The 25941-nt window shown below is 39.2% G+C and overlaps 2 protein-coding genes across 2 annotated transcripts; both read left to right on the top strand.

Moving 5' to 3' along the window:
• Positions 1–241: 241 nt before the first annotated feature.
• On the top strand, positions 242–4961 carry LOC123774884 (heat shock 70 kDa protein). Its single transcript, XM_045769563.2, has 2 exons — positions 242–404; positions 2804–4961. The coding sequence occupies exon 2, from the start codon at positions 2821–2823 to the stop codon at positions 4750–4752; it is 1932 nt and encodes a 643-aa protein (XP_045625519.1). The 5' UTR covers positions 242–404; positions 2804–2820; the 3' UTR covers positions 4753–4961.
• A 10934-nt stretch (positions 4962–15895) lies between these two features.
• Positions 15896–17890, top strand: LOC123774888 (heat shock 70 kDa protein-like). Its single transcript, XM_045769576.2, has one exon. It carries the CDS (start codon positions 15944–15946, stop codon positions 17873–17875), a length of 1932 nt encoding a protein of 643 aa, XP_045625532.2. The 5' UTR covers positions 15896–15943; the 3' UTR covers positions 17876–17890.
• The last annotated feature ends 8051 nt before the right edge of the window (positions 17891–25941 follow it).

Raw genomic sequence — 25941 nt, 5'->3', positions numbered from 1 at the left:
GTCAGCGGTACTTTACTGTATATGGTAGCCTATGTAGAATGAGAATATAACACTAACACGGATTTTATATTGACAGATAAGGAATGTACTCTTTTATAATAGTTTGTCCGCGGGGCGCTAGAATGAACGTTTTCTGTGTTGAGTTGCATGAGCAGGAAGCCAAGGAGAACGGTAGGAATATTCTGGAGGCTTCGGGAACTTGGGCGGCCTCATATAACGGGCGGCGCGGCCCGCCACCAGCCAGACCCAAGCTAACACAAGTACCACAAACTAGCGAAGGGAAGACACAAGTGTCACCACATTCTAGTGTCAAGCACCTCTCAACACACGTGTCCATTGGCGAGGAGAAGTAACGGAGACTTGTCAATCTTACAATTAACTCTCCGACTACACCAACTGTAAAGGTAAGGTTTGTAACAATATTGATTATGATCCAGCAGAGGTACTAACACGTATAGTATTTCAAGAAAATCTCACTGCCTAACGAATAAAAAAAATTTCCAACCTATATTTTATTCAAAACTAGAACAATGAAGTAACTAATTTCATCTTCATAATATCTCACCTTGTGTCACTAACTCGACCTATTTATTATAATACGTTATAATACACACACAAAATTGTGGGGTTCAGTCCCTGAGCCCATTATGTGCCTCTGTAACCCTTTCCACTACCGCCCATAAGATGGGTATGGGGTGCATAATAAATAATCTAAACTAAGAAATGTGACGTCGTTAATAGAATTGTTTATCACGTTATGCTGATGTAGCTGTGTGAATTGAAATTTTGTTAAAAATGTAGCTTACAACTACATTTGTTAGCTTAAGGACCTGTCTCAAACGTTACGTGAGCTACAGTGGCTTTGCTTAAATGTTTCACTTAATTAATTACCAACATGTGTGCCTTCTCAAACCATTGTACCTATTTTATTTTTTATTTATATATATACAAGAAGTTACATTGGGATTGTGAGGATACATAGTATAGTAATTGCAATCTTGTAAAGCCACTAGTACGCTTGTATATATGTAAATGAATTGAGTTAAATAAGAGTGAAAGTCATTACAATGAACTAATTGTGAAGGAAAGGAGGGACTTGGGAGCCGACTCTTGACCCCACAAACACATCAGTAGGTGAATACACACACTACTCTCTCACAAGTTAAACAATTTACAACTAAAATTCATAATATCATAATCTGATATATAACCTAAATCTTTGCCATGTATCTTAAGCCAAGCCTAATATGAACATTTTAATTAGATTCATACTTAAAATTAATTATAATTAACGTTCTTAGCCACATGTGCTAAAGATGAATACTATTTTAAATTTGCTTGATACAAAAGTTCTTGCAAGTCTTCCAGCTAATAATATGGTTGCATTTAGACATCATAAAAATTAGAATGCATGTGGTTATAATTAAAACTTGTATTATTGATTTAGTGTGTATTTTATAATATTGGTGTAAATAATAATAAAAGTAAAATTGTATTGCAAGATTACTATAATTAAACTTAGTTATACATTAGTATATCAATAATAATATTTACAAGAGACTTTCAAAAGTGAGAAGATTGGGGAAATTGCACTATTCAGGTTCTGTTTATAGTTTTGTTTTGTGTATTACTTTATGCAGTGGTATACATGTCATTTAAATTGACTATAACTTGCAGTCGTTTAGTTTAGTTCATTTATTATGCACCCCATACCCATCTTATGGGCGGTAGTGGAAAGGGTTACAGAGGCACATAATGGGCTTAGGGACTGAACCCCACAATTCATTTAGCTAAGCAAGTTACAATCTTGATAAGCTAGTTACAAAATTCAGTATAAGTCGTCATATCAACAATAGGTTCGAGATCGACCTCAAGTACAGGTTCTAAATTAAGCACCGCCCCCCCCCCCCATCCAGTGGGCAGCAGTGGCTAGGTTACAATAACTGTTACTACCTACAGTTAGCAAACTGGGGATATTTGGATAAAATTTCTGGTAGCAGATCATTTTGAATGAAATATTTACACATCGCTGGAACATTGGTTATAGAATTGTCTCTAAATTCACGTATCTTTTCGCACTCCATCACATAGTGACGGAGGGTGTGCGGATAATTTTGTTGACACAGTTTACATTTGGTCAGGTCTACATCAGCAGATAATGAGAATTCCCAGAGATACTTGTAACAGAGTCTAAGCCGAGCAGTAGTAACATCTAGAAGTCTGCTGATTTTATTGGATGATCCATAGATGTGTGGCTCCTCTTGCATGATAGTATGATGATAGATGGAATTACTGGTGTCAATTTCACTTCGTCTCAGATCTACAAGATCTCCAGTAGTTTCTCTTAAATTGTACAAACTGTCTTACAGGATTTGGGTGCACTTGGAACTGTTCAGCAATATAGAATTAAAAAAAATTGTTTATTCAGGTAAAAGTACATACATAGAAGATGAGTTACAAACATAATGTTGGATTTACAGATAGAGCTAGTACATACAATATCTAATGCCACTAATACGCACAGCATTTCGGGCAATTTATTAACATTACTTTTAAAAATTGAGTATACCCTTCATGAATGTGCTAAAGCGGGTAACTAATTAACAGATTATAAAATTGCCCTAAATGTGAATCGCCGTCTTGTGTTTATATTAATTCTTTATATATCTTATTACATGATGAATCTTACATAACCGTTCAAGGAATTCAGCACACCTGGTGTTTATATTAATTAGAGCTATGTAATACTAACATAATCTTCATAAGCATGTATTGTATATAATATTGTTTTTTTAATCTTCAGAAAACCTGGTGAATACAATGGCGGCTCCAGTAATTGGTATCGACCTGGGCACGACGTACTCGTGCGTGGGCGTGTTCCAGCAGGGCAAGGTGGAGATCATCGCCAACGACCAGGGCAACAGGACCACGCCCTCCTACGTCGCCTTCACCGACACAGAACGACTCATTGGTGATGCAGCCAAGAACCAGACGGCCCTCAACCCCAGCAACACAATCTTTGATGCCAAACGACTCATCGGTCGTAAGTTCAATGACCCAACCGTGCAGAACGACAAGAAACATTGGCCTTTTGACGTGGTCGACAGCAATGGCAAACCCAAGTTACAGGTTGAGTACAAGGGAGAGAGAAAGACTTTCAACCCCGAAGAGATCTCGTCCATGGTGTTGACCAAGATGAAGGAGACGGCAGAAGCGTATCTGGGCCAGAAAGTGAAGGACGCCGTCATCACAGTTCCCGCCTACTTCAACGACTCTCAGCGTCAGGCCACCAAAGACGCAGGTGTCATCGCCGGACTGAACGTTCTGCGCATCATCAACGAGCCCACCGCAGCAGCCATCGCCTACGGCCTCGACAAGAAGATGGCCACCGGTAACTCCAGTGAACGTAATGTACTCATCTTTGACCTAGGTGGTGGAACCTTCGATGTATCCATCTTGAGCATCGACGATGGTATATTTGAGGTAAAGTCCACGGCAGGAGACACTCATCTTGGCGGAGAAGATTTTGACAACCGTATGGTGAGCCACTTCATGCAAGAGTTCCAGAGGAAGTATAAGAAGGACATGAGTGGCAACAAACGTTCTATGAGACGTCTGAGGACAGCCTGTGAGCGAGCCAAACGAACATTGTCATCTTCCACTCAAGCTAATGTTGAGATTGACTCGCTGTTTGAGGGCATTGACTTTTACTCGTCCATCACTCGAGCAAGGTTCGAGGAATTGTGCTCCGACCTGTTCAGGAACACTATGCTTCCCGTGGAGAAGGCTCTGAGAGACGCCAAGATCGACAAAAGTAAAATCGATGATATTGTGCTTGTGGGCGGCTCCACACGCATCCCAAAAGTGCAGAAGTTGCTGCAAGACTTCTTCAACGGCAAGGACCTCAATAGGTCCATCAACCCCGACGAGGCGGTGGCTTATGGTGCCGCTGTTCAGGGCGCCATCCTTCGAGGTGACCAGACTGACGGCGTCAAGGATCTGCTTTTGCTGGATGTGGCACCTTTATCCTTGGGTATTGAGACAGCCGGAGGCGTCATGACGGCCCTTATCAAACGAAACACTACCATCCCCACCAAGCAGACCCAGATCTTTACCACGTACGCTGACAACCAGCCGGGTGTCCTTATCCAAGTGTACGAGGGAGAACGAGCCATGACCAAGGACAACAGTCTGCTGGGCAAGTTTGAACTCTCAGGGATTCCTCCTGCCCCAAGAGGAGTTCCCCAGATAGAGGTCACATTTGACATTGACGCTAACGGTATCCTTAATGTGTCGGCCGAGGACAAGTCGACAGGCAAACAGAACAAAATCACTATCACTAATGATAAAGGTCGCCTCAGTAAGGAAGAAATTGAGAGAATGGTACAGGAAGCAGAAAAATATTCAGAGGAGGACGGTCGCCAGCGAGAGAGAATCGAGAGCAAGAACAATCTGGAGTCAATGTGTCTTAACCTGAAGAAGAGCCTTACTGAGGAGGCCGTCTCCAGCAAACTGACGGAGGAAGAAAGGAAAACTGTCACGACCCAAGTGGAGGAGACACTCACGTGGCTCGACAACAACCAGCTGGCGGAGAAGGAAGAGTTTGAGAACCAACTCAAGAAACTGGAGGACCACTGGAAGCCCCTGGTGGCCAAGATTTATGGTCAGGGTGGTCGAGGACCAGCAGGGTGTGGGCCAGCCACCAACACCACCTCCAGTAGACCTGGACCAACTATTGAGGAGGTCGACTAAGCTTAAACATTCCTTGTAATAATATTTAATTATTTTACTACATAATTTCTCATTCTTCTCATCATAAATTCCACATCAATTTCATATCCATATTTCATGGTAGCTGCTGTTGCCTTTATTTTATTTTTATATAACCGTGTAGTGAAACCAATTTGATTCATATTGAATCCTCGAACTGTAAATTATTAAATAAAATATTTATAAAATTATTCATTTTATTTTATTCTTTAATAATGTTTGTGAAAATAAGACAAACAAAGCAATGCTTGAAATAGACAGCTGACATAACATAACTCGACCTTTGATATTATTACACTGGAGAAACTTACTACAATGCCGCAGAACCTTATTTGAAGGTTAAGAAAAGATCAAATTCATGTTTAAGTGTATTAAAAAAAATTCGGATGTAATCTACATCCTTTCTCAAGGTGCTTTATACAATGTTTCGAACATTATTTACAATGTAATTTTTGTAATTAAAGTACGTTTATTGAGACAAGAAAATACATCTCAAAGGTATAAAGTAGTTCAGGCTATTTTACCCCCCTCAAGATTTCAGGTCCCTCAAGGGGCGCACAAATTCAGTGAGTATAAAAATCACAAATCACTGTACAAGAATCACATTTAACATTGCAGGTTAATATAGTAAATACAGCATATAAGTGTTAACTCGTGTGGCAAAATGCTTGTATCTTATAAGTATTTTTTTCTATCATACCTTTATCACACATCCAAACAATCTGATGTGGTACATTTATTTCCTTATTTCTATAGTTATCAATAAGTTGACACTCTAATACATAATGATCTAAGGTGTGGGCGTGCGGCATACTACATAATTTACACTCCTTATCTTTTTCACTGACATCAACACCGTATTGCCAGATATATTTGTAGCCTAATCTTAATCTCCTGTAAATTGAATTCTTCGGAGTAGACTTTCCTCTAACATAAGTGAAGGACGAATTTGTATTTATTAATGTATAATTCGTAAGTGTGTTACTACTGTCCACCATTGCCATTTTCTTAACTTTTTCTTCATCCTCTTGGATCATCTTGATTCTTGTCTTTATTTGTTACAAAGTTGGCCTCCTATCTCATACATACTGTTTTTTTGCAGGAGAAATATTTACTACATCTCCGTTGCAATCCTCCTTTGTTTTTATTAATACATTACGTACATCTGCATTCAAATTCAAATGTTTATTCAGGTAAAGTCCATACACACAAGGTGTGATACAAACATTGATGGATTTATAGATAGAGCTAGTATATACAATGTCTAAAGCCACTATTACGCAATGCGTTTCGGGCATTTGTGCAGCTACCCCTAGACTATATGAAAGGGAGTACAGTGTGTCAAAAAGCTAGCTACGTGATGCTAAAAAAATCCCCATCACGCAGGATGGTTAGTCATACAGAGACATGTGATCAGTAGTCTGCACTGACAGACTCTGGGTTCGTTATGAGGATATCATCAACACAAGAGTGAATAAGGTAGCAGTGGTAATAAAAGTCCCCATCTCGCAGGATGGTTAGTCATACAGGGCCATATGTTCAGTAGCCTGCACTGGTAAATTTTGGGTGCACTGTGAGAATATCTTCAAGAATACGAGAGTGAATAAAGTAATTGCAAAGCTCCAGGTACCTCATGCCAACTGGTCTGAAAGGTCTAATAACTGGGCATTCGGTAATGTAGTGCGGGAGATCATGCCGCAGCTCCTGTTCACAGAGTTTGCACCTGGAGTGCTCAGGATTGGGAGATCCGTCACCTGCAGCCACCTGCCACAGGTAACGGTAACCCAACATGATCCTTGCAACCACTGTGTCGCACAGTCTAGTGGACGTTTTATGCTGCCCATAGATATGGGTTTCAGATCTGAATAAATCATAGCTTTTTATACTAGTGCTTTCAGGTCTTTGGGAGTCAGTAATTTCTTTCCTATCAGACCTGAGTGTTTGAATCAATATAGTTTTGACAGTAGTGATGGGGATACCTAGATCTAATTCAACTTCATCTTTGTTGCACGCTAATTTAGCTGTAATGTCTGTCTCATTATGATGGGTTATATTTATGTGTGATCTTGTGTGGAGGTCAGCCAGTTGTTTAACCTGACACTGACAGTCTTTGTGCAAATATTATTTCTATAAAACCTACATGCTGCTGCAGTCCGTCCAGTAGAAGATTGGACTGAGCCGTCGGTGTAGACACAGTGCTCGTGAGATCTTAAATTCTCGATGGAGGAGGCAATTGTTTCGAGTGTGACAGCTTTGAGAAGAGCAAGATTCTCATTATCTTTCTTGGTGACGGGTGTGTATGATACTTGAATGGTGGGGTACAGATAAAGAGGAATATCAGAGACAGGTAGATTGCACTTAAAAGGAATGTTGAGTTTAATGAGATTGTAGGCATCTTTTCTCAGCCATTTATCATGAGTTGGTATGTCGGCACCAGTCAATAGGGTGTTAACAGTATTAAATAATTTGTCTCTGAACAATGCAGGAGATGTAGGGTCTCTCATGACTTTAAGGCAAAAGGTCGTGTTGACTTGCATGATTCTTTCTAGTATGGTTGGAAGCTTCAGTTCATCCCTCATGTTGATGATTCTTGTGCATCTTGGAGCACCAAGAATTATTCTCATGACTTCATTCTGTACTACTTCAAGTTTGTCCAACACAGGGGAGGGGAAATACAATCCTCCCATGGTGGTGTGAATTGTCTCTTAATCAAAGCAATACATTCTGGAATAACATTAGAACATAAGGTATTCATATATGCTCTCTTATTATACTTTAACATACATTTTGAATTACTTCCTACCTATTGAACTGAGAGGATTAATTCATTACCTCCCCCAACTCTCAGTAATCTAATGTCAGAGGCTACATTTATTTCCGAAATTCTATTCCCAATACTCATCAGATTTAATTCCATCCTCATTATTTCAATCATAGCATTTCTTGGCCATCCTAAGATTATTCTCATGGCTTTATTTTGTACCTTCTCCAACTTGCCCATCCTACCTTTACCACAACAAGAAATGATAGGTGCAGCGTAATCAATAAAGGATCTTACAGTACTTAATATATCATTGGTAGCACAGGGACTCCCACTCCCTTTCCACGGGCTTTCAGAGGTTGTAATCTCTTCCGTCATTGACCCAACAGCCTAGCTGTTCATTTCAGCTTCCAAACTCTCATAGGGTATCCAACATATGTACCTAAATATTTATATATTTTAACTCTATCTATTTTTACCACTTATATTCAATATAATAGGTCTTCGACTTCTACATTTAAACTTAGTTATTTATGTCTTCATTATCATCCAGTCCCATATGGTGACCAGGTTTCCGAAATTATCCAGCACCGTTTGACCCATTTAAATATCTTTGCCCTGAAACAAAATATCATCGGCATATATGATCAGAGTTACCCCATTTGAGTATATCTTAGATGCTATCCTATTCATTAGTATATTAAAGTTTCCGTGGTGTAGTGGTGTAGACACTCGCCTGGCGTTTCGCGAGCGCTTTGTCCTAGGTTCGTATCCTGGCCGGGGAGGATTTACTGGTCGCAAATACTTAACTGTAACCTCTGTTTAACTCAAAATGGGTGCCTGGTTGTTAAACGATTTTTCGCGGGGTCGTATTCCAGGCCTATAAATATAATATATATATATATATATATATATATATATATATATATATATATATATATATATATATATATATAAATATATATATATATATATATATATATATATATATATATATATATATATATATATATATATATATATATAAATATATATATATATATATATATATATATATATATATATATATATATATATATATATATATATATATATAAAGGCGTATAAATAGCCTAAGCTACTCTATCCATTTGAGATGTATTTCTTTCTTGTCTCAATAAACATAATTGAACTTGAACGTATTCCAAGGAACATTTAAGGACAGGGTGGGGACTCAACACTCCTCCCTGAGGTGTACCGAGTTCCCAAGATCTCACACCTGACATACAACCTTGGTACCACACCTGAGCCTTCCTTTCGTAAAGATAATCCCCTATCCAGCGCAATAATCTCCCTTTAACACCAAGACCAGCTAGTTCATATAAGATAACCTTTTTGTTGACTTTATCAAAGGTTCTTTATAAATCAATAAAAATTTCTGTAGTAATCATTATCATTAGCTAGATATTTAATAATACAGTCAGAGGTACTTTTGCCTCTGAGGAACCATAGCAAATTACTAGACAACTAATCACCTATCAGATATAAAATTCTATTTTAAATTATCGGCAACCCGTCTTCTTACAAATTAACTCGTTTTTCGCCCGTATGCTCACTAACGCTAAACATCGCCGTACTAGAACATGAAAGCGGCTCGCGAAAGTGATGTACTGTCCCGTTTTCTGTTTTGTGTCCTTCAAGTTCAAGTATGTTTATTGAGACAAGAAAAAATACATCTCAAAGGGATAGAGAAGCTTAGGCAACTAAGCCTAAGCTTCTCTAAGAAGCTTAGGCTACTCTGGCTTAATCTATTAGATTTAGAGAGGATATTTTAAATTAACGAATTTCACGACGTCTTGAAATCTTAGGATAACTCCCTGCTCTCCTTACCCACCAGAGGACCCAAAACTTGCTGCTTTGGGTCCATTTCATTTGGAAAATTAATTTTCATTATGTTGAAAATTCCAATACGGTGATTTTTGGCTGTAACGCATACGAGCGAAAAGCGACGTAATTTGTAAGAGCACAGGCTGCTCCATCATTTTACAAAAACATGTGGTTAAGGACACAGGTAAGGGGAGGGGTTAAAAACACAAGAGCAAGGTGAGACATGATCACTACCTACAAAATTCCCAGAGGAATTGACAGGGAAGATAAAGATAAACTGTTTAACACGGGTAGTACGCGAACAAGGGAACACAGGTGGAAACTGAGTACCCAGATGAGTCACAGAAACTTTAGAAAGAACTTTTTCAGAGTCAGAATAGTTAACAGATGAAATGCATTATACAGTGATGTGGTGGAGGCTCACTCCATACACAGTTTCAAATATAGATATGGTAGAACTCAGTAGGCTTAGGAATCTGTACGCCAGTTGATTGACAGTTGAGAGGCGGGACCAAAGAGCCAGAGTTCACAATTAAGTGAGTTCAGGTCTGTACTCTCCATATGCAGGCGATGAGTCACAATAACGTGGCTAAAGTATGTTGACCAGACCACACACTAGAAAGTAAAGGGACGACGACGTTTCGGTCCGTCCTACTCCATTCTCAAGTCGATTGTGAGAATGTGACAATCGACTTATGAATGGTCCAGGACGGACCGAAACGTCGTCGTCCCTTCACCTTCTAGTGTGTGGTCTGGTCAACATCTGTACTCTCCATTTGCTTTAAAGATAGGGATGATCATAGTTTTTTTTCCCATTTACTAGGAATACTGCCCTCTTTATAACTATTATTAAAGAGGTCTAACAGTGGGCTTTTCTCCATAATAGCAAGTTCATTAATTATTTCATAAGTTACTCCATCCTCCCCAGGGGCGGCAGATTTCTCAAAGTTAATCGCCATTATTAGTTCATCTCTGGTAATACCTGTGTAAGTGACATCACCACTGTTACCTGCTGAAAATATAAAGTCCTTTTTTTACATCTTTCCAAGAATCTAATGAATTTCGTTATAGGGTGCAATGAACTGATTGTTTGTTGTTGCCGCCGAAGGCGGCTAGTGCAATGAACTGAGTTTGGCAGCGTCCGCCCATTTATCTACGAGATCGTTCGCAATTCCTTGCGGGTCAGGATGTGCAACAAAATTATGCTTTTTTATGACAACTAAAGTTGGGAAGTCTACCGCCCCTTGGGGAGGCTTACCTTCAGAACATAAGAATGTGAGGTAACTGCAGAAGGCCTATTGGCCCATGCGAGGCAGCTCCTATTTATTACAAACATTTATGCATTGATTTTTTTGGGTTTTAAATTCATACTAATCATAACTCCCAGATTCCTTTCACATCTCAACATCATTTAATTCGCATCTTGTAACTCTATCATCATTACCTAGCCTCAAAACGTTACATCTGCCAATCTTTTGACCATTTCAAAACTTAGATCGTCGTGAAGCGATAGTGAGTCTTTTTCCGTGATTATTCACCTCCCGATTTGTGTATCATCGGCAAATTTGCAAAAATTGCTGCTCAAACCTGATTCTAAATCATTTATATATATATATATATTATGAATAACAGAGGCCCCAGGACAGAGCCACTTACATTTTCCCACTCTGACTTAACTCCATTGATACTAACTATATTATTCTATATTATATATAATACTATACCAACTCTTTGTTTCCTTTGGTATAGCCATGCCCTAATCCAACTTAATATAGCACCTCCAATACCGTGAACCTCTATCTTTTAAATCAATCTTTCATGTAGCTCAATCAATCTTTCATGTGGCTCAATCAATCTTTCAGGTGGCTCAATCAATCTTTCAGGTGGCTTAATCAATCTTTCATGTGGCTTAATCAATCTTTCCTATGGCTTAATCAATCTTTTATGTGGCTTAATCAATCTTTCATGTGGCTTAATCAATCTTTCCTATGGCTTAATCAATCTTTCATGTGGCTTAATCAATCTTTCATGTGGCTACCATCTTGTTGGTAGAGGAAAGTCTACTTGCAAGAATTCAACTTTCACGAGATTAAGAGTACGATACAAATATTTTTGGCAATACGGTGTTGATATCAATGAAAAAGATAAGGAGTTTAAATTATGAAGTATGCCGCACGCTCACAGCTTAGATCATTATGTATTAGTGCCGACTTATTGATAACTATAGAAATAAGAAAATAAGTAGTGTACTACATCAAATTGTTTGGATGAGTGATAATGGTATGATAGAATACTTAGGAGCTTACAAGCACTTTGCCCCAAGAGTGTAACACGTATATGCTGCGTTCACTATATTAACCTTTACGGGCTATTCATTCCCGTGCCACCTCTTGGGTGGCTTAATCTTCATCAACCAATCAATATTAACCTGCAATATAAAATGTGATTCTTGTGCTGTGATTTGTGGATTTGTACTCACTGGATTTCTGCCTCCCTTGTGGGACTTGAAGTAGAGGAGGGTAGAAATAGCCTAAGCTACTTTTATTGTCTCAATAAACGATCTTGAACTTGAATTCAGCAATTTGGATCCGGCAACCCTGAGTCGCGAGCCGCGGCTAGCTTATATTAAGCCCCCGCGCGAGAACAGGGAAACAGACCTCAGCTAACTCCAGCACGAGCTAGAGAGCTAGCTGCTCACACAGAAGAGACAAGTGTCGCCACGTTGCAGTGAATCACGCGTCACCTATCAACATTGACGAGGCGAAGTAGCAGAAACTTCTCAAGCCTACTGCATCTACAATCTCAGTCTACATATATTTATAAGGTAAGGGTTGTGCTCGTATTACCACTATAGTGAACTGTGAAAGGCAAGTTTTAGACGTCAACATTAATAACAAACATTAACGTTGCTGGAAATTCTCCTTTAAAATTATACAAACAGCAGTTTAAACTAGGCTTTACGGCACATATACACTGAGGTATATCCCGCTTCTTAATGTATTAACTGAGTTAGGTCTGCACAATCATGCTTGAACTACAGTACTCAATTATTCAGTAAACTAGTAACTCTGCCTTAACCTCTGTAGCGAATAGATTATCCCAATAATATACTCGCTCCAAATGCATTGATAATATTCCTGTCAACCTTTGGAGATGAATGAGGCAACACCTCACCGTGTTGCCCGGGCAACGCCTCACCTCATTCATCTCCAAAGGTTGACAGGAATATTAACAATGCATTTGGAGCGAGTATATTATTGGGATAATCTACTCGCTTCAGAAGTTTAGAGTCGGGAGTATAGTATCTACGTTCTCGACATAAGAACATAAGAACAAAGGCAACTGCAGAAGGCCTATTGGCCCATACGAGGCAGCTCCTATTTATAACCACCCAATCCCACTCATATACATGTCCAACCCATGCTTGAAACAATCGAGGGACCCCACCTCCACAATGTTACGCGGCAATTGGTTCCACAAATCAACAACCCTGTTACTGAACCAGTATTTACCCAAGTCTTTCCTAAATCTAAACTTATCCAATTTATACCCATTGTTTCGTGTTCTGTCTTGTGTTGATACTTTTAATATCCCCTTTGTTATGTCCATTCACCCACTTGTAAACCTCTATCATGTCACCCCTAACTCTTCGCCTTTCCAGTGAATGCAACTTAAGCTTTGTTAATCTTTCTTCATATGAAAGATTTCTAATTTGTGGAATTAACTTAGTCATCCTACGCTGGACACGTTCAAGTGAATTTATATCCATTCTATAATATGGCGACCAAAACTGAACTGCAAAATCTAAATGGGGCCTAACTAGAGCAAGATATAGCTTGAGAACCACACCAGGTGTCTTGTTACTAACGCTACGATTAATAAATCCAAGTGTCCGATTTGCCTTATTACGAACATTTATGCATTGATCCTTTTGTTTTAAATTCTTACTAATCATAACTCCCAGATCCCTTTCGCAATCCGACTTCACAATCTCAACACCATCTAGCTCGTATCTTGTAACTCTATCATCATTACCTAACCTCAGAACTTTACATTTATCAGCATTAAACTGCATCTGCCAATCCTTTGACCATTTCAAAACCCTATCTAGATCAACTTGAAGTGATAGTGAGTCCTCCTCCGAATTAATTTCTCTACCGATTTTCGTATCATCGGCAAATTTGCAAATGTTGCTACTCAAACCTGAATCTAAATCATTTATATATATTATAAACAACAGAGGTCCCAGGACAGAGCCTTGAGGCACTCCACTTACAGCATTTTCCCACTCTGACTTGACTCCATTTATACTAACTCTCTGTTTCCTTTGGTATAGCCATGCCCTAATCCAGTTTAATATAGCACCCCCAATACCATGAGCCTCTATCTTTTTAATCAGGCTTTCATGTGGCACTGTATCAAAAGCTTTGCTAAAGTCAAGGTACACAACATCACAATCCTTACCACTATCAACTGCCTCAACTATGCTAGAATAAAAAGATAACAAATTTGTTAAACATGAACGGCCATTTATATATCCATGTTGCGACTCAATTATTAATTTATGTTTTTCAAGATGAAGACGAATTTTATTTGCTATTATAGATTCGAGTAACTTTCCCACAATAGACGTTAGGCTAATTGGTCGATAGTTAGACGCAAGTGATCTATCTCCTTTCTTAAAAACTGGTATCACATTAGCAACTTTCCAAAACTCTGGCACTCTGCCTGACTCTATTGATTTATTAAATATGGTTGACAGTGGGTCACAAAGCTCCTCTTTGCATTCTTTAAGCACCCTGGCAAACACTTCATCCGGCCCTGGGGATTTGTTTGGTTTGAGTTTTACTATTTGTTTAAGAACATCCTCCCTGGTAACTGCTAAACTCGTCAACCTGTCCTCATCCCCACCCACATAGACTTGTTCGGCTGAAGGCATATTGTTAAGTTCCTCTTTAGTAAATACAGATACAAAATATTTATTAAAAATACTACTCATCTCTTCATCACTATCTGTTATTTGACCTGTCTCAGTTTTTAATGGACCTATCCTTTCCCTAGTCTTAGTACGATATAACTGAAAAAAACCTTTAGGATTTGTCTTTGCTTGCCCTGCTATGCGAACTTCATAGTTTCTTTTTGCTTTCCTTATCTCTTTTTTAACATTTCTAACCAGTTGTACGAATTCCTGTTCTAAAGTGACCTCCCCATTTTTAATCCTTTTGTACCAAGCTCTCTTTTTACCTATAAGGTTCTTCAAATTCTTTGTTATCCACTTTGGGTCATTAGTATTCGATCTATTCAATTTGTATGGTATACTACGTTCCTGTGCTTTGTTTAGAATATTCTTAAATAAGTTATATATTGAATCCACATCGAAATCCCCATTTACGTCACCTATCGCTGGGTTCATGACATGCAATTGCGTATCCCAGGAAGGGCAGAAATGGTTGGGTACGTTACCTTTCACCTAATGCCTCAGATCACCTACCAGTAAATACGGACCCGGGAGTTGGCAGCTGTTGTGTTTACAGGCTATTCATGCCCATGCTATCTCTTGGGTGGCTTAATATATATATATATATATATATATATATATATATATATATATATATATATATATATATATATATATATATATATAAATATATATATATATATATATAAATATATATATATATATATATATATATATATAAATATATATATATATATATAAATATATATATATATATATATATATATATATATATATATATATTTATAATATACATACATTTAGCACAAAGATATTGATGTTCAATAATATTAATTGTGATAACAATTTTTATTTAAAAGAAGGTACAATGGGTATGTGAAATTACTTAAGATTGGTATTTTTACATTCTTGCAAAGCCACTGACACGCATAGCGTTTCGAGCAGATCCTTAATCTAGCATATCAGGTAAGACGAAAAGGTACATTGTAGCAAAATTTTATATCGACATATAACTGAAGATATGAAAAAATCCACAAGGGCCGTTACGAGGATAGAGGAGGGTAGAAATAGCCTAAGCTACTCAATCCCTTTGAGATGTATTTTATTGTCTCAATAAACGTACTTGAACTTGATTTGAGTCAAGTTTAAAAACCTGGTTTGTGTCTTGAAGAGACTGTAGGACCCGTGGTAGGTAAAGATGATTTCACGGTTGCAATTCTTTTACCATGTCGTAGCTCAGTCGATTAAGGCAGCGTCTGGGATCCCCTCGGACGTAGGTTCGAACCCTCGTCACGGCCCTTGTGGATTTGTTCATTAGATGCATCACGCTATTGTGATTTCTGTGTGTAACTGAAGATGTCTTAATGCAGAGCAGTGCAGTTGTTAAGTACTAATACTGGGGAAGTGGGTAGCACAAGATAGTGTGAATTTGAAGCACAAGGTAGGAAACTAATGGGATGAAATTAGATACTTTTTGGTAATTACTTTTGAATAAGCGTAGGTTGGTTACATTTAGTACATTTATATTAATTAAAGTTTTTCCATCTTCAGAAAACCTGGTGAATACAATGGCGGCTCCAGTAATTGGTATCGACCTGGGCACGACGTACTCGTGCGTGGGCGTGTTCCAGCAGGGCAAGGTGGAGATCATCGCCAACGACCAGGGCAACAGGACCACGCCCTCCTACGTCGCCTTCACCGACACAGAACGACTCATTGGCGATGCAGCCAAGAACCAGACGGCCCTCAACCCCAGCAACACAATCTTTGATGCCAAACGACTTATCGGTCGTAATTTCAATGACCCAACCGTGCAGAACGACAAGAAACATTGGCCTTTTGACGTGGTCGACAGCAACGGCAAACCCAAGTTACAGGTTGAGTACAAGGGAGAGAGAAAGACTTTTAACCCCGAGGAGATCTCGTCCATGGTGTTGACCAAGATGAAGGAGACGGCAGAGGCTTATCTGGGCCAGAAAGTGAAGGACGCCGTCATCACAGTTCCCGCCTACTTCAACGACTCTCAGCGTCAGGCCACCAAAGACGCTGGTGTCATCGCCGGACTGAACGTTCTGCGCATCATCAACGAGCCCACCGCAGCAGCCATCGCCTACGGCCTCGACAAGAAGGTGGCCACCGGAAACTCCAGTGAACGTAATGTGCTTATCTTTGACCTAGGTGGTGGAACCTTTGATGTGTCCATCTTGAATATCGAAGATGGTATATTTGAGGTAAAGTCCACGGCAGGAGACACTCATCTTGGCGGAGAAGATTTTGACAACCGTATGGTGAGCCACTTCATGCAAGAGTTCCAGAGGAAGTATAAGAAGGACATAAGCGGCAACAAACGTTCTATGAGACGTCTGAGGACAGCCTGTGAGCGAGCCAAACGAACATTGTCATCTTCCACTCAAGCTAATGTCGAGATTGACTCCCTGTTTGAGGGCATTGACTTTTACTCGTCCATCACTCGAGCAAGGTTCGAGGAATTGTGCTCCGACCTGTTCAGGAACACTATGCTTCCCGTGGAGAAAGCTCTGAGAGACGCCAAGATCGACAAAAGTAAAATCGATGATATTGTGCTTGTGGGCGGCTCTACACGCATCCCAAAAGTGCAGAAGTTGCTGCAAGACTTCTTCAACGGCAAGGACCTCAATAGGTCCATCAACCCCGACGAGGCGGTGGCTTATGGTGCCGCCGTTCAGGGCGCCATCCTTCGAGGTGACCAGACTGACGGCGTCAAGGATCTGCTTCTGCTGGATGTGGCACCTTTATCCTTGGGTATTGAGACAGCCGGAGGCGTCATGACGGCCCTTATCAAACGCAACACTACCATCCCCACCAAGCAGACCCAGATCTTCACCACGTACGCTGACAACCAACCGGGTGTCCTTATCAAAGTGTACGAGGGAGAACGAGCCATGACCAAGGACAACAGTTTGCTGGGCAAGTTTGAACTGTCAGGGATTCCTCCTGCCCCAAGAGGAGTTCCCCAGATAGAGGTCACATTTGACATTGACGCTAACGGTATCCTTAATGTGTCGGCCGAGGACAAGTCGACAGGCAAACAGAAGAAAATCACTATCACTAACGATAAAGGTCGCCTCAGCAAGGAAGAGATTGAGAGAATGGTTCATGAAGCAGAGAAATATTCAGAGGAGGACGGTCGCCAGCGAGAGAGAATCGAGAGCAAGAACAATCTGGAGTCAATGTGTCTTAACCTGAAGAAGAGCCTTACTGAGGAGACAATCTCCAGCAAACTGACGGAGGAAGAGAAGAAGACTGTCACAACCAAAGTGGAGGAGACACTCGCCTGGATCGATAGCAACCAGCAGGTGGAGAAAGAGGAGTTTGAGAACCAACTCAAGAAATTGGAGGACCACTGGAATCCCCTGGTGGCCAAGATTTATGGTCAGGGAGGTCGAGGACCAGCAGGGCGGAGGTCATCCACCAACACCACTGCCAGTGGGCCTGGACCAACTATTGACGAGGTCGACTAAACAATACTGTTGCTTAGTTATTTGCAAGATACCGTCTCATTCATTCCTTTCATTAGGCGTCTATATTGTTTACCACTTGTTGACCTAACCATTCCAGCAAGGTTACCTACGAGTACAATCTTATTCGTAGTTGTGTTTAATTGTTTTATTTTGAAAGCTATTTAAATAAGCATTAAAATTTATATTTTGTATTTTGAAAATTATTTAAATAAACATTAACGTTTATATTTTGTATTTTGAAAATTATTTAAATAAACATTAACATTTTTGTTTTGTGTTTTGAAAATTATTCAAATAAATATTAACATTTTTATATTTTGTGTCATACTGATTCCTACGATATAACAGCTACACATAATCATACGTTATGGTAACTTCTCTAAGGGAGGGTCAGTAATTCGACCCTGCAAGGCATGTACTTGGGTGAAATGGGTCAAGTGAAAAGGTGAATTGGTAACCTGTAGCTTAGTGGTCAGCGCTATCGGCTCATACCGGCGTGTCCTTGGTTTGAATGTTGGGCAGGGCGAGACAGGCTAGTCTCCTTACACCCGTTGTCTCTGTTTACCCAGCAGTAATTAGGAACTTGGTTGTTTGTCGACCATTGTGGGTCGCTTTCTGAGGAATGGTCTAATACCGTTCCTATTATCCAGTAGGTCGTGCCCAGGTCGATACCAATTTCCTAATCGAGAAAAACTTCACGAATTTCCCTCAAAGAAACCTTAAATTATTACTGAATGTATAAACTAGCTGCCGACACAATGAATTATTACATTTGAAATTGTGAAAGTTTTTTTTTTAAACTTTGTTCGGTGTTCCTTTAATTTATTTATTTATTTTATGTAGAAGAAGGTACATTGGGTTTATGAGAGAAGAGATCTGAAGTTTTCCATTCTTATAAAGCCTCTAGCACGCATAGCGTTTCGGGCAGGGTACACATAACGTACATATTGTTATATACAAGTATAAATACTATATAATCAATGTATCCAGACTGTTAACCATGGGTGACTTCAACAACGAAAAGATGGACTGGGAGAATGGAGAACCACATGGAGGCAAACTATTGCAAGTAGCAACAAAAAACTTTCTAAGCAAATATGCCAAGGTACCCACAAGATTGTGAGAGGCAAAATCGAACCAATTAGACTCTACCTGATATTCACCCTGAATGAAAGCATGAACTATCAAAGGAAGTCAAATTAGACCCCCCCCCCCCCCGCCTCCATGAATGACTACACCAGACATTTGAGTGTAACGGGGGGTGGGGGGAAATAGCTCTATCTTGTCCATTATTCCACCCCCCAGTTAACTAACGAAGCCGGGGGAAACAGCTCTCTCTAGTCCGTTATCCCGTCCCCAGTTAGCCAACTATTCTAGAGCACCCTCCAGAGTTCCTAAGGCAACCTCTCTCGTTCAACACCTTGTAACCTAGGTATTCGACTACCTAGGTGCTAAGACTACAAGGCGCCGTCACTTGATCAGTTACCAGAAACTCTAGAGAGAACTCTAGAATACAGAATCACTGCCACAAACGTATAAGAGAAAACGAAAGGAAAGAAATGAATAGTGAAGTAATTAGTGAGGGTTTGGGGTGAGAGGGAGAGAAGTGGGAGGGGCGAGGAGGGTCATTAGTTGAAAGTGAGAGTTTAGAGAGGGGTGGAGGGAGAGGTGTAGATAGGTAGAAGTAGAATAGTAGATAGTAGAAATAGAAGAGTAGATAGTAGAAGACGAAATGCTGCCACCATCCATTCATGATCAATACATACAAGACAAGGAATGGAACTTGCCTGTATCACAAAAATACTCAAATGATGTTATCAAGAGATCATTATTAGTAGTTCCCATCTTTATCATGTACCAACTCCAAACATGTACTCGTTAATATCATGAAACCAGTAACCACAGAGGCTTTCTCACCTCAACTCAAATCTCTAGGGAACAAAGTTAAACACAATTTAAATAATAAATTCATAATTATATTTCCCATGAAGTATCATAATTTAGCAATTAAATTAAAATGTTCCAGTTTAATATGCAAAGTGAGTCATCATCCAAGAATTCGAAAACCCTACAACTTGACTGCCCCTGATCATCACACAACATATGTAAACACGACCAAGTCACCTTAATGCTCAACTCACCAAGTGTCTCTGCCTATAGCTGGATAGAGAGGGGGGGGGGGGTCTGTAGTTGACAGAGACTGTCTCGCCCCTGCCGGCCGACAGCCTCCCTGCTAGGGCCGTCTCCTCTGCTTCTGCTGACTCCCGTTCTGTCTGTTAATGCTTTCTGCTCGATAGTTCTCCGAGTATTTATTGGGGAACCTAGTAGCTAACTCCGCCCACAAGTAGATAGCCTCCGGCACTACCAAGCCACTCCTTAAACGTCGGCATGTTTGAAGGCTACCCGGCTCCAATTATACGCTTAGCGGAAGCAAGGTGAAATTCGCATGATCTGACCTCAGGTCACTTGGGGTCATTAACGCTTAGAGGTGTGAGATCTCAGGCAGACAACTGGCGCCTCTCAGATCCTTGTCTGTGACTCATGTACTCTATGTATGTATTAAACTAAACCAAACACTTTTACAGTGTTACATGAGTATCAGGTGTAAGTAGGGATCAGAAGGAAGGAAGAGGAAGAGATCAGAAAGGAAAGGGTTGGCCTACCAAAGAGGAAACTATGATGAGATGAGGAAATTTCTAATTAGAATACCACATGAAACAGAACTCGGAGAAAAGACGGAACAAGATATGATGGACTACATTAACCAGAAGTGCCAGGAAGTAGCAGACAAGTTTATCCTGGCCCAAAAGGAGAAAAATTAAAAGCAACAGAAGAATCTATGGTTCAATCAGACATGTAAGAAAGCAAAGTAATTAAGAAGAACATTGAGAAACTACGGAAGTTCTCATTTGAGCTCGAGACATTAGAAATAATTTGTTCTGTGTTACTATAATAATTTGCTAGACTGGACTACAAGTAGCGAATTAGGCTACTCTAAACGCTCTGCTCTTAAATTTTTAATCTAGCTTATTGCGACTTTTTTGGCTAATTTAAAAATCAGTGGGGCTAATTTTGGCTATTATTGTTAAGATAGTCAATGACTTATTATTTATGCATTTATAATGTAATGTGTGTAAATCACAGCAGCGTCCAACTGCTTGGTTGACCAGACCATGAAAGTTCAAGTACGTTTATTTAGACAATAAAATACATATCAAAGAGATAGAGTAGCATAGGCTATTTCTACCCTCCTCTACTTCAAGTCCCTCAAGGGGCGCACAAATCCACAAATCACATTACAAGAATCGCATTTAACATTGTAGGTTAATATAATAAGCACAGCATATGAGTGTTACACCATTGGGGCAAAATGCTTGTAGCTCGAAAGTATTCTATCATACCATTATCACTCATCCAAATAATTTGATGTGGTACACTACTTATTTCCTTATTTCTATAGTTATCAATAAGTTGACACTAATACATAATGATCTAAGGTGTGGGCATGCGGCATACTACATAATAAATACTCCTTATCTTTTCCATTGACATCATCACCGTATTGCCAGAAATATTTGTATCCTAATCTTAATCTTATGTAAATTGAATCCTTCCAAGTAGACTTTCCTCTACCATAAGTGAAGGACGAATTTGTATTTATTATTTCATAAGGCTTAAGTGTGTTACCGCTGTCCACCAGTGTCATTCTCCTGACTTTTTTGTCTATACAGTATACCTTGGTCATAAAGGTATTTGTGTGTACGTCTGATAACATACTACTTGTGAAGGAGGAAATGTATATGTTTATCTCTCAGAATGTTTGGTAATATGTTTATTTGTGATGTGTGTCTATGTATGTATTAACACGTTGTACTGAATGGGGTGAGAATAGCTTGAGCTACCTCATCCCTTTGTGTGTATTTCACCTCAATAAACTTATTTCAATTTCAATTTCCTGACTTTTTCTTCATCTTCTTGGATCATCTTGATTCTTGTTTGTATTTGTTTAAAAGTTTTTCTAACACACAACATCGACAAAAGTTTATTCCGAGGCTCTCTTCGTTATCTCATCAACTGCCTCATTCAACAGTATTCCCACATGTGAAGGGATCCACATGAATCTTTCTTTATACCCATTTTTTCTAATGTCTTAACATTCTCTCTACACTTTTATTTATTTATTTATTTATTTATTTATTTACTTATATACAAGAAGGCAGATTGGGGGTTAAGAGAGTACATAGCAATGATGATTTTAATGAACTAATCCACAAGGGCCGTGATGAGGGTTCCCTCATACCTGGTCAGAGACCGGGCCCTGGGAACGTTGATCCTCGGAACCTTGGAAAGAAAAAGTAACCGCAAGGTAAGGTCATATCGCCATAATCTATCGCCTCCACAGGGGCGATAGATCTCCCAACCTTAATTGTTATTAATGCTACATCCCGGGTAATGTCTATGCAAGCAATCCATCCTCAAATGATAGTACTTAACTATTTGGTGGAAATTATAAATTTATAGTGATGGACCACCGGTAAGCCACTTACAGATGAGTAGACAGGTATTGGGTGAGAAAAACCTTTGTGTGATTGTGTTCGATATTACAAAGCACCCTGGCACAGTTGGATTTTACCTCAGTCTATTGAAATTTAAATTGAAATAAGTTTATTGAGGTAAAATACACACAAAGGGATGAGGTAGCTCAAGCTATTCTCACCCCGTTCAGTACATCGTGTTAATACATACAAAGACACACAACCTCAGTCTATGGGACTAGTTTCAGTCACAAGCAATACCACTAAAAGTCTTGTAACAACACCTCGAAGATTATTTTGGCAATATTGGAGTTGATTTGAAGCAGTATCTTGCACGGACGGGACATCACCTCTGTGTGGACCTCTTCTCTCATTTTACACTGTGATGAAGAAGGATATCCCTTATTTGTTTCCTATCAAATGCACGTCATTCCTTGCATTTATTTTATTCCAGCATAGTTGAGGCAGTTGACAGTGGTAAGGTTTGTGACGTTGTGTATCTTGACTTTAGCAAAGCTTTTGATACAGTGCCACATGAAAGATTGATTCAAAAGATAGAGGCTCACGGTATTGGAGGGTTGCTATATTAAGGTGGATTAGGGCATGGCTATACCAATGGAAACAGAGAGTTAGTATAAACGGGGTTAAGTCGGAGTAGGAAAATGTATTTTTGGCTCGATAAAAGCCAAACGTGCATGAATACACTCTGACTTCCTGTCCCCCGACACAATGAATTATATCAATAAAAAACAATTAGTTTCTTATGTCTGTTCTCCCTCTAGGGCGCCTGATAGCTGGGTGGACAGCGCTTCGGATTCGGTAGTTCTGAAGTTCCAGGTTCGATCCCCCGGTGGAGACGGAGACAAGTGGGCAATGTGGGATATTTGGGGCTTGATTCTGATTATTTAATTATTAATGTAGTAAATTAAATTACGAAGGACCACCCGCTTTTGAAGTAAAGAGGGAAACTGAGAATTTCTGATCATTAGATAATTTCTAGATGAAACCAGTGACTATGGATTAAACTGGAAAGCATGATCATAATAATAATTAATGGGCTGTATTATTAAATGAAACAAACCTCAAACACCTACATTGGGGGGTTATTACTGGAGGTAAGTACGTCCAGGAATTAGTGTGGTTCGTTCACTAATTCAATTAATAATAATCTAATCCTATAAGATAATGTTGAAACTAATCTTATTAACATAGAGAAGAATATAAAATATGAGCATAATAATGAATTACAGTAAATCACACATTAATCTCAAAACATTCTGCATAAATATATATTGCAACAGAATAGTAAAAGGAAATAAATCTTAGCTTGATGAAGATTCCTTTAGTAAGCCATAGAAGTCCTCTTACTCTCCAGACTCGGTACACTAGCGAGGGGAACGGGCTAACATGGGGGAAGGCAGCGTGAGGAATTCTTCTCTCGTGCTGCAAGATAAATAATTTCCAGTAGCAACTGATTTAACTACTCAATTTATATTCAAAATTATTAAGATTTTACAGGTGATAAATTTTAATCGCCTGTTATTAGGTGTTATCGCGCTTCTTAACGAACAATCACCCTGCTATCATCAATCTTCTACCTGATGCATCAAATAAAAGAATACTTAGCTGTGGGCACTGTATAAGTATTAAGATTGCCGTATTTCGCATCCCAGGCTCCGGTGAACCTATCCTGGATAGTGATGCGCTTCAGTTGGCTGATCACGTGTCGTCAGGAACCAAGTCAAAGGGCTCCTTATTTAACACCAGCACTAGTTGAAGATATTATCTGCAAGGTTATTCACGCCTCACAGTGGCGGCTTTCATCTGAGGATGAATAACACCTGCCCTATTTGCTGGGCAATGGCATCTTCTTGTGAGTACGGTAAGCACAGGTCTGCTTCCTTTCGGCTCTGCACGTGTCCGCGTACTGAGGAGGATGGCGTCCCTCAACCCCACGCCGAGTCGGCGTTCATAAAACAAATTATTGTCTCGAACATTAATATTTCTCGCATTTGCGCTTGAAACGTTAAAGACTGGACGGGTTTATTATTTAGAGGAACAAAATATTATTATTTACCAATTTAAGAATACTGTAGTAAATATATAAGGGAGAGGAATTAATGTCTCCCCATGGCATTCATTGATGACGTTAATTCTATCGCGAGGTAGACGCTTTGATTCTAACGCTCTATTCGGCTTTTAGTTAGAGGACAATTCGTCTGCAATCAGTTATCATACAGAATGCTTTAATTATGGAGAATCGTATTTAATTCTCACACAAATTGGATATAATGTGTTTACTGTAAGGAAATCTGACGCAATACTGGCGTCAGGTGACGTGAGAATTCTAGCCTACTGCACAGATGAATTATTAGTACATGAGAATTCTACGAGTTGTTAATTTTACTTACTACAATATTTAGTATGGTTAGTAATAAGTAATGAGAATACAACAATGTTGTATTCGGGGTTGGAAATATCCAACATAACTCCGGGGGGAGGATCCTAGGGTCGCAGTGTACTGTGTTGTACTGACCTATCCCGAAGTGATATTAAGATTAATACATTAGTATGTTAGTACACACATAACGAACGTCCCGGATTTATCAAGGACTTACAAGAACTTGAGTCTTGCTATTTACATGTCAAAAGAAACATGTTGTTTGTAGTCTACACAATATTTATAGAATTCAACTCTCCCAATTTAAACTAACAGAATCTAAGATGAAGCCGCCCAAAAGGTGGCACGGGCATGAATAGCTCGTAAGTGGTGGCCCTTTTGAGCCATCACCAGTATCAATAGATGATACTGGAGACCTGTGGAGGTGCGACTGCACCCTGCGTGACGGGAGATGTCTCCCGGACCAAGTGGTGACCAGATGGAGTGAATAGAACTTACGCATCTCCGATTTTATATCTACATTTGAGAGAGGTGGATGGGGTGAGGTGGCATTAATAGGGTATTAATTTCATCAACACAAGACAGAACAAGAGGTGGTATTAATTTCATCAACACAAGACAGAACACGAAACAATGGGTATTGAATAGAAGTGATTGTAGAAAGCCTATTGGTCCATATTTCTTGATGCTTCTATATTGGAGCGGAGTCTTGAGGTGGGTAGAATATAGTTGTGCATATATATATATATATATATATATATATATATATATATATATATATATATATATATATATATATATATATATATATATATATATATATATATATATATATATATATATATGTCGTACCTAGTAGCCAGAACGCACTTCTCAGCCTACTATGCAAGGCCCGATTTGCTTAATAAGCCAAGTTTTCATGAATTAATGTTTTTTCGACTACCTAACCTACCTAACCTAACCTAACCTAACTTTTTCGGCTACCTAACCGAACCTAACCTATAAAGATAGGTTAGGTTAGGTTAGGTAGGGTTGGTTAGGTTCGGTCATATATCTACGTTAATCTTAACTACAATAAAAATTTTTTTACCTCATAATGAAATGGGTAACTTCATCATTTCATAAAAAAA

The sequence above is a fragment of the Procambarus clarkii genome, chromosome 10 (assembly GCF_040958095.1).
Source record: "Procambarus clarkii isolate CNS0578487 chromosome 10, FALCON_Pclarkii_2.0, whole genome shotgun sequence".
Lineage (NCBI taxonomy): Eukaryota > Metazoa > Arthropoda > Malacostraca > Decapoda > Cambaridae > Procambarus > Procambarus clarkii.
Note: the sequence above shows the minus strand (reverse complement) of the source record. Positions and strands in the feature narration are given on the sequence as shown.

What these genes read in the sequence shown, in the direction of transcription:
- LOC123774884 (XM_045769563.2), top strand. Translation starts at nt 2,821, where the DNA reads ATGGCGGCTCCAGTAATTGGTATCGACCTGGGCACGACGTACTCGTGC.
- LOC123774888 (XM_045769576.2), top strand. Translation starts at nt 15,944, where the DNA reads ATGGCGGCTCCAGTAATTGGTATCGACCTGGGCACGACGTACTCGTGC.